Source organism: Bos taurus, chromosome 12, assembly GCF_002263795.3.
Source record: "Bos taurus isolate L1 Dominette 01449 registration number 42190680 breed Hereford chromosome 12, ARS-UCD2.0, whole genome shotgun sequence".
Classification (NCBI taxonomy): Eukaryota; Metazoa; Chordata; class Mammalia; order Artiodactyla; family Bovidae; genus Bos; species Bos taurus.
In genome coordinates, this window is record NC_037339.1 from 36425518 (window position 1) to 36439859 (window position 14342).

A 14342-nucleotide genomic window follows, 5' to 3' on the forward strand; every position below is an offset into this window, starting at 1 on the left:
ATTACCAATAAACAACTTTGTCGTGTAGTAGATTCCAGTTATAAAAATTAACCCTACAAAGGACTTGAATAGACATTTCTCCCTAGGGAAATGCAAATCGAAACCTTAATTAGATACAAATTCACATCCATTGGGAGGGCTATATAAAATCAAAAAGTGTGAAAATAAGTGTTGATGCAGATGTGGAATAAACTGGAACCTTGGCACACTGCTAGTGGGAATGTAAAATGCCAGTGAACAACAGTATGCTGCTGCTGCAAAGTTGCTTCAGTCGTGTCCGACCCTCAGCGACCCCATGGACTGCAGCCTACCAGGCTCCTCCGTCCATGGGATTTTCCAGGCAGAAGTACTGGAGTGGGGTGCCATTGCCTTCTCCGCAGAATGGCAGCTCTTAAAACACTAAGTGCAGTTACCACATGACTTAGCAATCCCACTTCTGGGTACTGAAATTAGGGCCTCCAACACATGCCTGTACACCAATCATCAGGTCAGTATGATTCACAGTCAAAAGGCAGAAACAACCCCAGGGTCTAGTGACAATAAATGGATACACAAAATGTGGTGTATACATATAATGGAATATTTTTCAGCCTTAAAAAGGTACAAAATTCTCACATATACTACAACATGAATGGACCTCAAAAACACTATGCCAAATGAAATAAGCCAGGCACAAAAAGACAAACATTGCTGGATTCCACTGATATGAGGTTCCTAGAGGAGCTAAATTTACAGAGACAGAAGAGGGTGGGTGCCAGGGGGTTGGGGGAGCAGGGGTGAGGAGTCATTGTTTAACCAGGGGTAGGGGGTTTCCCTGGGTTCCCAGTGGTTGAGACTCTGTGCTTTCACTGCAGAGGCACAGGTTTGATCCCTGGTCAGGGAACTAAGATTGCTACATGCCACATGGCACAGCCAAAAAAAGAAAAGAATTAGGGATAGACTTCCTGTTTGGGATGATGGAAATGTTCTGGAGCTAGATCATGGTGATGGCTACACAATACTGTGAGTTCACTTAATAACCCTGAATTGTACACCTGAAAATGGTAAAGTTTATGTATATTTTGCCACAATAAAAAATTAATCTGAGCCAAAAAAACGTGTAATATTTCACTTTTAAAAACCAACCCATGACATTATATAAAGCAGAAATCAAACCACTAGCTACAACTGCCTGCAGGGCTCTGGTTAGTGTGTGTTTTGAATCTGAAGCTCATCCAGATGACAAGATGGAATAAATGGCCAAGCTCCATGTGGCTAAAATAAACAGTACGCCGAGGTTTATAGTAATCAGTGGTTAAAGATGGGAAGAGGAATTCATGTTGTCAGAACCAGGGTTAAGGCTTGTATCCATGCAATAATACATGAATTGGAAAAAAAAAAAAAAGTTAGCTAGAAGAACGCCCCAGTGGAGTGTTTCCTGTGCAAGCCTAGCAGTAACTAAGGGTGGGAGGGAAGGCTAGGGGTAACTAAGGGTGGGTTGCATATGCTTTGGGTACCTTTTTGCCTTTTTCTAGCTCCCTTTTCCATTGATGAAAACACAGAAGTTACTGTCACTAGATTTCTAAGAAGATAAGATTTCCACATTTAAACATAAGACTGAAATAAGATGTTTGAGACACATACCTGTTTTTTCCAGCTATGTTTGGATTTTGAGTTAAAATATTCAAATACTCCAGCGCCATAGTGGGACAGACTCCGTAAGACATGACGATTTGCTGTAGAACTGATAACATTTCACGTTTTAACGGAATTTTAGAAACATGTTGAAGTACACATAGTGAATACTGACACAGCTTAGGACTCAGTGGAAGACACGTTATGTTCTGCAGCTGAAGGCAGATATAAAACTTAGGCCAGAAAGTAGGAAACATCTACAGGTCTGGGTAATCCATGTTCCCACATATCAGAAGACTCATGTCTCTTTCACAAGAGAAAAAAGCATAAATTTCTGGCTTCTGATTCACTGGAGGAGGGAGGAGATGATTCTGAGAAACCTCCGGAGTGTTTGTGACAGGGATGGTGACTGGGATCCACTCTCAATGAATGTCAAAGCTGCCCTCAGCTGATTCTAAAGTCAAGGCTGACAGAAGAGTTAACCAAGCCTGTGTCTTAAAATCTGGTCCACATTTAGATGACAAAGAACTAGGAAGTAACTTTCATTCCGGCAAATGTAATCTTTGATATTTAATTGACAATGTTCTGTTACATTTCTCTCAATTATTCTACAACTAATCAAGAGTACTTTGTTAGAGAAGTTCCTCCTGAAGTATTAGACAAGTGATCAATAATTTTTTCAGAAAAAGAGTTTGAGAAAGATATTCTGGAAATACACTTCAGCCTATTGATAACGTGGGTATGTCTTCGGTGATAAAAACTAACTGATTTGATTACAACACTGATTAGAAAATCCTTAAGACAGAGTCTATATGTATTTACAGCTTTTACAGGTTAGTGAGGTTGCCGTGTGAGCCTGAGAGGACCACTTGTTAAACAGGTGGAATAAACAGTCTCTGCTCCTGAAGACTCACGAAATGTGGTTAACATGTGAACACGAATGCGTACATATAAAATGAAGAAGAAACCCGTAGAAAACATTAAAAACTGGACAAACTGTGTCCAAGCTCAGGGTCACCTCCCCCCCCAAATCATGATCTGCTCCCTTTGCTCTATGACTATGGATAGGAGAGCCCTGGACATCCCTCCTCACCCCTGCCTGTGCAGCGGGACGTCCTGCCCAGGGAGGCCGATGCCCACTGGTCAGGACAGTGACCTCACAGCGGGGGAGGGCAGGGGGGCAGGGTCAGGCATGCTGTGTGCAAATGCCAGCATGGCCCCTGCTCTCCTCTGTCTTCCTTATTTTTATACCATAATCCTCAATTCAATGCAAAAACATTAACTATAAATGGGGAGGGAGTGAACCCCAACAGTCGTGGGTTTTAGCTTCTCTAGAGAAAGATTCCTGTACACAGCAGGGTGAGCAAATGCCAGTGAGAAAATGGCAGCAGTCAGAGGGGTGCAGGGAAGGGACAGAGCAGCCGGGGGTGGGGTGGGGTGGGGTGACCATCAGCCCTGGGTGTGCCCGGCCTGCCAGGTTAGGTTCAATTATTCAAGTAACAGTCTCCAACACTGAAGTGGAGCTTGCTGGCTGTTTCCATGTATACAAGTTCACGAGATTTTCAGAGTAAGTTTATTAGACCCTCTGTCATCTCCACTTCACAGAATAGGGTGAAGGTGCCCCCCCAGAGGCACGGCTAACCTGAGGCTGCTCAGGCTCTGAGACCCAGGCAGCGGCCGGGGCCAAGAGCCCAGAGCTGGCCCCTCTGCACCAAGCAGCTCCCACCTGCTGACTTCCCCCGTGGGACCGGCCCGCCTGTGCTCACCTGACCCCACAGGAGAACAGCCTGGTGTGCGGCACGCTTCTTCTTACGAGCTGCAAGGTCAGGCTCTCGTTCTGGAGGTGCCCGTCGGATATGAGGAGGATGTTCCGTAACACGTGGGAAGGGTACAGCAAATTTAAGTATCGAAGTGTCTTCCAGAAATCTGTGTTTCCCATGGTAGGTGTAGCAGACTGGAGGAATTGAAGCAAAATCATTTACTTCTTTTGGGGTGTCTTCACCACCAACTGTAATTACTTACTGAAGCACACCCCTTAGTGAGGGTTATTGTCACCGAAAGGAAATTCTTTCCTATTGATTCATTTGTGGAACAACTATCCTTTTAGTTTATTTCATGTCACACAGTACCTATAATATTATTAGTTGGCGTTTCTTTGTTTCTTTACGGTTTTCAAAGAACTATTACATCAAAACACCCCTGGGATTGCCAGCTAGTCTGGACCGAGGACACAATTGGTCATTCCTAGTTTGCTCAATTTAAAAAAAGAAAGAAAGAAAGGGGACAGAGCAAAACATTCAAAGCTGTTAATGCTGATTGTATTCAGATGGTGGGACTGTGAACAATTTTTTCTTTATTTTTTAATTTTCCATTTTCTTAATGAGTTCATGTCACTTTTATTAATGAACTAAAAGAGCCCATCCGCATACAGAAATGGAAGGACTAGGGCTTCTTGGGGAGACTGGCAGAACCACTGAAGCCTGACGGAGAGAAGACAGAGGACAAAGGTAGCTACTGGTACTCACCATGATGAACTCTGTCGGCATCTTATTGCTCGTGATGCACTTAGGATATGAAAATAATTCCTTGTAACCTGTATGACAAGACTGGTGTAAGATGTTGCCATTAAATATTCACTTTTTGACCACTAACAAACAATAATAATGGTTGGTAATTTTAATACATAAAAAAAATTCACCACAGCATTCCTTTAAAAAATTCCACTGCATTCAAATGACGCACTTTACTGAGCAAAAACGACCTGGGTCAGGCTGTGCATGAGGAGTCTGCTCTTCAGCCAACTACGTGCAGAGGAAGACACAGGACATTGGGACAGCCCAGGCAGTAGGCCACGCCGCCCTCCGGCCCTCAGCATGTCCCTGCTCATCTGAACTCTCCCCACCAGCAGCAGCAGACCCTGGCTCCTTCCTCCTTCGTGAAGGGGCTTCCTCTTCCACCAAACGGCACAGTAAATAATCAGCAGGGTGTGGCTGTCCCCACACCCCATGCTGCTCCTTCCGAGGGGCTGAGAGGCCCCTGGACCCCACCTGAAGGGGACAGTCCTTTCTTCAGTGGGGCTTGTCTGGTGCCTCCTGAGACGTTCCTTACAGCTCCTCTACCACTGTGCTGATTTCAGAGGTTCTGTCCTGATCCTTGGACCCTCGAACTCATCAAACCAAGGGTCTCACACTCAGTTCAACTGGTAACAATAACAACAGTAATACTCATCTGGCATTTTCTATATGATAGGCATTGTTTAAAGTCCTTTAAATACATGAGCTCAACCCTCACCACAGCACTATGAGGAGGGACTATTTCTCTCCTGTTACAGATGAGAGAACCAAGTTCCAGTAAGCTGCCCAAGGCCACATCCAGGGCTCAGGTGCAGAGCTGGGATTCAAGCTGGGGACCTGGCTCCAGAGTTCTTGCTTTTGAACCTCGCTGTGCTGCCGCTCACTCCACAGACAGGTTACAGTCACCCCTTCCCATTGACGTGCTGACGCTCTGGAGGAGGCGCAGGGCGGAGCACTCACTTGTGCCGAACTTGATGACGTTCACCTTCTGCTCCTTTCCCACACAGGACAGTGCATGCAAGGCAATCTGTTTGGCTTGCAGGAATGTCTCGCCCTCCATGGAATTGGAGCAATCAAGACAAATAATCACTTCACTCCTCTCAGCTTCGTCAGGGACGGTAATACCAAGATTTGGTTGAAACACAAGCATGCAGGCCTAAAGGGAGAAAAACAGGAGCTAGGCTGGTGCTTCTTATCACTTGAGTTCATCTGGTTATTTACATGCACCCAGAGACCCAGAACTTCACTCATAGTTGGGACAGTTATAAAACACTGAGTCACCAATCTAAACAATGAGGCCCTATGGGCTCAGGCCCATGGTTTCTCACTACTTCTCAGAGCCTCATGGGAATGTGCCACTTGTCAATGGGAATGACTGGCAAAAAAAAAAAAAAAAATCCTCTAAGCCTCCAGAAGGGAGATACACCCCACACTAATGTACATAGGAGTGTGCACTTCATCAGGAGCATAGCAAGTGTACAACAACCCACGTCACAGGCAAGATGAATGAAAAGGTACTAATTCTTGCTACTTACAGGGTTCAGCAACTTACCCTGCCCCTTTAAACCACAATCAGCTGTTGCACTTCAAAGACCCTTGAGTTTGTACACACCTAGTGAAGGCAATGGCACCCCACTCCAATGGTACTCTTGCCTGGAAAATCCCATGGATGGAGAAGTCTGGTAGGCTGCAGCCCATGGGGTCTCTAAGAGTTGGACACGACTGAGCGACTTCACTTTCACGCATTGGAGAAGGAAATGGCAACCCACTGCAGTGTTCTTGCCTGGAGAATCCCAGGGGCAGGGGAGCTTGGTGGGCTGACGTCTATGGGGTCGCACAGAGTCGGACATGACCAAACTGACTTAGCAGCAGCAGCAGCAGCAGTATCTCACAAAACCCTCTAAGGTACAAACAAGATACACATGTACCTAGGATTTGCAACATCTGGCATAAATGTGTAATTTTTATTGGAAAAAATTTACTTGTAAAATCTGAAAACTTTATAATCAGGCAAAATACTACTATAAAAACAAAAATAATAAGATTTATTCAAAAATGAGATGGCCTATAGGAGATCAAACAAAAAGCAGAATGTCAGAGCTGGGGTTCCCAACGTGAACCTCATAAACCCCTGAGAGGTTCAGAACTAATACAGAATTAATATCTGAACATTGCTGTGATATCAAAAGTGTCTTCAGGATGAATAAATAATGAATATGTCCCAGTCTCTGGCACTGTGGTGTGTGATGACTGAAATGCACACACTGACCTTTTATCTTATAACCAACCAACACTCAAAATAGAACTACTATTACTTTCCATGAAAACTTTCCTCCAGATTTACTGGACACGATTTACATACAGCATTGTGTAAGTTCAAGATTTACAGTGCAACCATTTAGCACACAGTACTGTGAAATGACTACCACAATAAGGTTAGCTAGCAAGAACATCTAAGATTTAGCCTCTTAGCAACCTTCAGATACACAACACAGTATGCCTAACTACAATCATCATCCTACATATTTGATCCCCAGAAATTATTTGTTTTATACCTAGACCTTAGTATCCTCGTACCAACACCACCTTATTTCTACTCCCCCACCCTTGAGCCCTGGTAACCACCACCATTCTACCCTCTGTTTCTGTGAGCCCAGCTTTTTCTAGACACCACATGTAAATGAGATTATACAGTATTTGTATTTTTCTGTCTGACTTGTTTCACTTAGCATGATACTCTCAAGGTCTATCTGTATTGTTGCAAATGGCAAGATTTCCTTATTTTTTATGGTTGAGTAATATTCTACTGTATGTGTAGGTAACATATATTACATATGTGTTGCACATGTTACACATATGTGTATATATTTAATTTGCTTTATCCATTCATCCATCAAAGGACACTTGGGTTGTTTTCATGTCTTATTATAAATAATGCAGCAATGAACACTGGGGTGCGAGTATTTGAGACAGCAATTTCATTTCCTTTGAAATATACCAAGATATGGGATTGCAGGGTTATACAGTAGTTCTATTTTGTAATATTTATTTACTATTTATTCTTGACTGTGCTGGATCTTGGTTGCTGCACACGGCTTTCTCTGGCTGTGGTGAGCAGGCTCTTCCCTCTAGTTGTGGTGCTCGGGCTTCTCATTGCAGAGATGGGAGCAAGGGCTCCAGGGCATTTGGGCATCAGGAGTTGCGGCTCCCAGGCTCTAGAGCACAGGTTCAGTATTTGTGGAGCATGAGTTTAGCTGCTCTGCAGCATGTGGGATCTTCCCGGACCAGGAATCAAACCTGTGTCTCCTGCACTGGCAGGTAGATTCTTAACCACTGGACCATCAGGGAAGTCCTAGTAGTTCTATTTTTTGAGGATCCTTCACACTGTTCCCCATAGTGGCTACACTGGATTACATTCCCATAAATAATGTCTGAGCGTTCCCTTTCTTCCACTTCTTTATCAATACTTGTCTTTTTGAAAACAGTCGTTCTAATGGGTGTGAAGTGATACCACAGGTCTTCATTTGCATTTCCTCGATGATTAGTGATGCTGAACATCTTTTCATGAACCTGTTGCCCATTTGTTTGGGGTACATACAAAGGATGTCTTATTTGACCATCTTGCTGATGTTGCTCTCAATTTTTAATTAGAAGAGATTATAACAGCCACATAATATGGTCTAACAGCCGTAAATAATTTTCTATCTTTTTACAGTATCAATGTTTTAAAAGCTGTAAAAAGTATACAGACTAACCAATGTAATATATGAAGGCACATTTTCTTTTTGTTAGGGATTAAGGTAAAAAAAAAAAGTTAGGGCTTCCCTGGTGACTCAGACAATAAAGAATCTGCCTTTATCCAGAGACCTGAGTTTGATCCCTGGGTCAGGAAGATTCCCTGGAGAAGGGAATGGCAACCCACTCCAGTATTCTTACCTGGAGAATCTCATGGACAGAGGACCCTGGCTGGCTACAGTCCAAGGGGTCGTAAAGAGTCAGACACAACTGAGCAACGAACACTATTAAGGTAAAAATTGCTTCCCAGGTGGTGCAGTGGTAAGGATCTGCCTGCTAATGCAGGAGACACAAGAGACTTGGGTTCGATCCCTAGTTTGGGAAGATCCCCTGAGGAAGAAAATGGCAGCCAGCTCCAGTACTCTTGCCTGGAAAATCCCATGGATGGAGGAGCCTGGTGGGCTATGGTCCATAGGGTCGCAAAAGAGTCAGACCCAACTTAGCTACTAAACAACAACAAAGGTAAAAATGACAATTTTTATGGGAAATATGCCACATGGGGGCTTTGCTTGAAACTACAAAAATTTTTCATTCTTGATGTCGTTAAGTATTTTTGGGTTGTGCCTCTCACATGCAAGGATTGAACCTGAAACCTCTGCTGTGGAAACACTAGACTGCCAAGGAATCTCCTCTATCACGAATATTTTTCATTGTAAAGTACTGGGGTGGTGAGAGCTCTTTATGTAACGCTAGCTTTTCAAGACTATCAATCATTTCCAAATTTAAATGATCTATCCTAAAATACTTTTTCAACAGTATCTCCTACTTCTAAGTAAGAATGAGTATACCTCGCTTTCTTTTTCTGGATGCTTTTCAACCCACATTCTTGGGAGATACACATCAACCAAACCGATGAGGAGAGAAAATCCATTGCTGTCTAAGGAGCTGCCTTCCACAGTACTAATCACAGCTTTGCAGTCTGTTCTCTGCAAACAAACAACCGTGAGAACAAAGTAAATAAGTGAATTACACCATACTATCAAGTAGCAAATCCATGCATGATTTACATAACTCTATTAAAAATCAACAATGTTGTGAACTGTAGGTTTTACAAGTGTGACCAAGATCACGTTTTTTTTTTTTAAACAAGAATAAAATTCATTTATTATTTTTTTAATACAAATTTATTTATTTTAATTGGAGGCTAATTACTTTACAATATTGTATTGGTTTTGCCATACATCAACATGAATCCGCCATGGGTGTACATGTGTTCCCTATCCTGAACCCTCTTCCCACCTCCCTCCCCATACCATCCCTCTGGGTCATCCCAGTGTACCAGCCCCGAGCATCCTGTATCCTGCATCGAACTTCGACTGGCGATTCGTTTCACATATGATATTATACATGTTTCAATGCCATTCTCCCAAATCATCCCACCCTCACCCTCTCCCACAGAGTCCAAAAGACTGTTCTATACATCTGTGTCTCTTTTGCTGTCTCGCATACAGGGTTATAGTTACCGTCTTTCTAAATTCCATATATATGCATTAGTATACTGTATTGGTGATTTTCTTTCTGGCTTACTTCACTCTGTATAATAGGCTCCAGGTTCATCCACCTCATTAGAACTGATTCAAATGTATTCTTTTAATGGCTGAGTAATACTCCATTGTGTATATGTACCATAGCTTTCCTATCCATTCACCAGATCATGTTTTTATCCTCTTGGTTCTAAGGTACATGTGCTCAGTCGCTCAGCTATGGTCAACTCTTGGCAACCCCATGGACTGTAGCCCACCAGGCTTCTCTATCCATGGAATTTTCCAGGCAAGAATACTGGAGTGGATTGCCATTTCCTTCTTCATCTACAGTGGATACACACAAGCAAACTCAACCCCCTGGAGACAGTCTCAGACCCTGGACCCAAAGGTGACTGGTCTGTGTATCCTGTTATCTGGATGCAGAAGATAATTACAACACAGAATAGTAAAACAGAAAATCCAACGGGAATTTTAGAATTATGCCTTTATTGTAAAATAGTATTTTTATAAGTATAAAATACCTTCTGAAAATACAAAGGGGAGGCTTTAAGTGACAAAGGCGGCATGGTATATTTCTGGGCCTGCCCTCTGTAGTAAAACTCTCCAGCTCCTTCTCTCAGGAGGTCGTGCCCATTTTTCTGCCCTTGAATGTGCTGTGGCCAAGGGGACACTGGCAGATGGAATGCAGGCAGGGGCTTGTGCTGTGTTTGTGGAACGGGCTGCCTCCTCTGCTATGCTGAGCTCTGAGCTAACCTATGGCAGGTGAGAGACCAGGGCCAGCACCCTGGCTGACACCAGGCCGTCAGCCACCTGTCCCAGCCCATCCTGTCCCCAGCAACAGGAGGAAAGCTTGAGAAACAACAAATGCTTATTGTTTTAATCCACAAAATGTTGGGATTGTTACACAGCAAAAGCTCTGATGCCAAGGGGTTCTTTGTTAAGAATGTATTATTTACATGTGTTTAACTTTATTCCCTTGCTTCCCAGGTGGTGTAGTGGTAAAGAAGCTTCCTGCTAATGCAGGAGATGCAAGTGACACAGCTTCAATCTCTGGGTCAGGAAAATCCCCTGGAGAAGGGAATGGCAGCCCACTTCAGTATTCTTGCCTGGAGAATCCGATGGACAGAAGAGCCTAACAGGCTACAGTCCATGGGGTCGCAAAGAGTCAGACACGACTGAGCACATAGACAACTCTATTCCCTAGCAAGATCCCAAAAATCCCTACAATAAAAAGGGCATAAAGACATTGAAAATGGGAACAAAGATAAAAGCAGAGAAGATGCCAGCAAATTTCAATAAGAAGATGGAGAACTGACAGAGCTGTGTTAAGTGATTCAGCCAGAGGAGAGGAAGCCCCTGCCCGAGCCCCATGGCGGGGCAGCCATGAGCTGTGGGCTCAGGGCCTGCAGCTCCCTGGGAAGGACCCCTCGGAGGCACCGGAGAGCAGATCATGCCCTGAGCTGTTAGCCCAGGTCCCCTCCCTGCCCTTGGTAGCAAGCAGCTGGCACCTGTTTTCTCACTAATGGAAATTGAGGATTTATTACTTAGAGAAATTTAACCAAGTAGAGTCCAGACTCGGGAGTCCTAAGTATAACGAAGCACAGACACAGAGGGCAGTGAAGTGAAGGCTGGCATCCCCAGTCATACCTGTGAACACCCTGGAGGTACTCTGCACAACCCTGCAAGGGTAAAAACACACAAGAGACTCACCCCGACACCAGCCGACCAGCTGCCACCAGCCTCGAGCCCCGGGGACCCGGGGCCCACTTGCCCCACTTACCACACAGCATGTAACTGACTTCTGAGGACAAACATAGAGAGAGGCCACTCAGATGCTGGAGGAAAAGCCTTTAACATGAAAATGGAGGCCAACTGAGCAAAAAGCCAGAAAAAAAGAGAATACTTACAGAACAGAAAAGAGCTCTTGCCAAAAAAAAGAGAGAGAGAATGAAAATTTAAATAAAATGGCTGGAACTTACAACTGAGAAAATCACCCAGAAAGCAGGATGAAAGGACAAGGAAATGGACAACAGGAGAGAAAATGTAAGAAAACAAGGGGCTCAATTCAGGGACGTCTCACTAAGAGCCACTGAGAGGTGAAGGGGAGACAGACACTTGTGCATTAAAATATAAGAAGATCCCCCAGAACTAAAGGCCAGGAATTACATATATGATGAATGAATGTCAGGTTCTGATGAACTTTCAGAACATCAGGGATAAAGAGAAGACATGAAATTCTTTCAGGGCTCAAAAACAAAACAACTGCCTATCAAGAACAGGGGATAAAAAGGTTTAATCTCTCAGAAGTAATGCTGGGGGCGGGATGACAATTTTTTCAAGGTTCTGAGTGGGATCACCTACCCACGCAGAAGCACGCAGAAGAGGATGTTTTCAGACGTTCGGGTTATAAGGGAGACTGTGCTGTCAGGTGTTGGGAACTAAAGAGGAAAAGCCTCGTGGACAGCAGCCCCAGGGGAGCAGGCAGGGTCAGGGAAGAGGAGTTGCTGACTCACTGAGACAGCGAAAACAGCCCCAGAGGGGCTTTACATGACAGGTTAGAACAAATGAGAAGAAACAGTACTAGAAGACGAAGAAAATGGCAATTTTTCCCCCCAAGAAATATAAAGAAGTAAAAAGAAAAAAAGCCATCATAATACATTTCTTGGCTCAGTGTAATTATCATTTATGTACTCATAATAACTTAAACATTTACTATTGATTTAACCAGGTTTCCCAGATGGCACAGCTGTAAAGAATCTGCCTGCTAAGCAGGAGACATGGGTTTGATCCCTGGGTCAGGAAGATCCCCTGGAGGAGAAAAGGGCAACCCTCTCCAGATTCTTGCCTGGAGAATCCCATGGATAGAGGAGCCTGGAGCGCTACAGTCTACAAGGTTGCAAAGAGTTGGACAGGACTTAGTGACTAAATAATAGCAGCAAATTGATTTAACCAAAAACCATACTATAACTCTTGGAATAAGTGGGTTAGAAACATGTGCACTGAGGTGAGAGGAGGGCAAGTGGGTTACATCTTCATCTGCCATAACAGAAAGAGAATAGATACCTCTGGCAGCCTTAAGAAAGACTAGATGGAGAAAGATCCTCCAGCAAGAAGGAATGGAGACCAGAGAAGACAAGTAGATAGACATTGGAGAGCTTTTTTAAAATCAACAACCACAAAACAAGAACCTATAAACTTAACGAGAGGTGAATGATAGATTCTTATATAGTCACAATGGATAGTTGCTTATAAAAAGCTGTATCTCAGAATAATTTGAATACTTGCAAAAATATTTACAATACAAAGTAGAGTGAAAAAAACAAATGTAAAAATATATATTCAATATAATGGCCATAAGAGCTTCCTGGGTGGTACTAGTGGTAAAGAACCTGCCTGTCAATACTGGAGACCTAAGAGATGCAGGGTCTCGATCCCTGGGTCAGAAAGACCCCCTGGAAGAGGGCACGGTAACCCACTCTAGTACTCTTGCCTGGAGAATCCCATGGACAGACAAGGCCTGGTGGGCTATAGTCTATAGGGTCGAAAAGAGCTGGACACGACGGAAGAGACTTAACATGTGCACACACATAATGGCCATAACATAAATAAACAGAAGCACACATGGAAAAAAAAAAAGATAACTTCTGGAACAGATGTTTGTTCTTCTGAAACAAGAACAAGCAGTAAAAAATTTAATTAAATCTTTGGAAGCCACCAGAAAAGAGCTAAACCATGTAAAGTCAGTCTCTGTCCCTAGACGGTGGTGTGGGGAGGGGTGAGGCAGGACCAGCTGCTGCTCCTGATTATAAGCTGATGTAATTTGGTGTAATTTAACTTAAACCACATGCATGTATTGCTTTGGAAAACTAACGTTAAAATACGAGTTCTTAAGAAGTGAAAGCAAAGACCTACTAACCTTTTTTCTCAGGTCGTGTGTGTCACTGGAGATGAATTCAATCATGTGCGGCATCTCGATAGACATGCTCAGAGAAAAGCTACCGAAGTGAACAGAGAGGTGGCTCAATCCAACATCCCAATTACTGACCAACTACATGCAGCTCTTCTGTGTAATTTTTAATGATAACTTAAGCTATAAAATGAATGTTCACTGAATGATTGACAGGTTTTTGTATTTTAGGTACTAACCTTTGCTTTGCTCCTATTTCCTTTATACAAATCTTCTCCACTGTATCCTGTGAAAAGAAAAATACATATGCACAACTAAGTATCTGCTCAGTTTCACCACAAGAATCCACACACACACACAAGTACACAATTTATACAGATGCACACAAAGCAGGGAGTCTGAACACTGTATGGAAAGCAGCAACAGCAGCTTTGGTGGTGTCTCTGGCGACGGAATTAAGGATGGTTTAAAGTTTCCTCTTTGGCTTATTGGCGTTCTTTATGCTTATCAAAATTCTTCATAATGAGCAGGCAGTACCAACATAAACTTTAAAGAGACTGAACAGAATAAAAACAGGATGTCATTGAGCATATCTGTGTTTATTCTCTTCATCTCACAGACGTTCAGTTCAGTTCAGTCACTCAGTCGTGTCCGACTCTTGGCGACCCCATGAATCACAGCACGCCAGGCCTCCCTGTCCATCACCAACTCCTGGAGTTCACCCAAACTCATGTCCATCGAGTTGGTGATGCCATCCAGCCATCTCATCCTCTATCGTCCCCTTCTTCTCCTTCCCCCAATCCCTCCCAGCATCAGAGTCTTTTCCAGTGAGTCAACTCTTCACATAAGGTGGCCAAAGTATTGGAGTTTCAGCCTCAGCATCAGTCCTTCCCAATGAACACCCAGGACTGATCTCCTTTAGCATGGACTGGTTGGATCTCCTTGCAGTCCAAGGGACTCTCAAGAGTC

The 14342-nt window shown here is 43.6% G+C and overlaps 1 protein-coding gene across 1 annotated transcript in view; it reads right to left on the bottom strand.

Annotated features, from left to right (window-relative positions):
• The window catches only part of PARP4 (poly(ADP-ribose) polymerase family member 4), a 76578-nt gene that overhangs the window by 27389 nt on the left and 34847 nt on the right, over positions 1-14342 (bottom strand). The window contains exons 19-25 of the mRNA XM_002691868.7: positions 13613-13659; positions 13383-13461; positions 8771-8908; positions 5148-5343; positions 4140-4207; positions 3381-3568; positions 1624-1723 (exon numbers count right to left, since the gene is read on the bottom strand). Of these exons, the coding sequence (XP_002691914.3) occupies positions 1624-1723; positions 3381-3568; positions 4140-4207; positions 5148-5343; positions 8771-8908; positions 13383-13461; positions 13613-13659 (816 nt within the window). The remainder of the gene's footprint in view (positions 1-1623; positions 1724-3380; positions 3569-4139; positions 4208-5147; positions 5344-8770; positions 8909-13382; positions 13462-13612; positions 13660-14342) is intronic.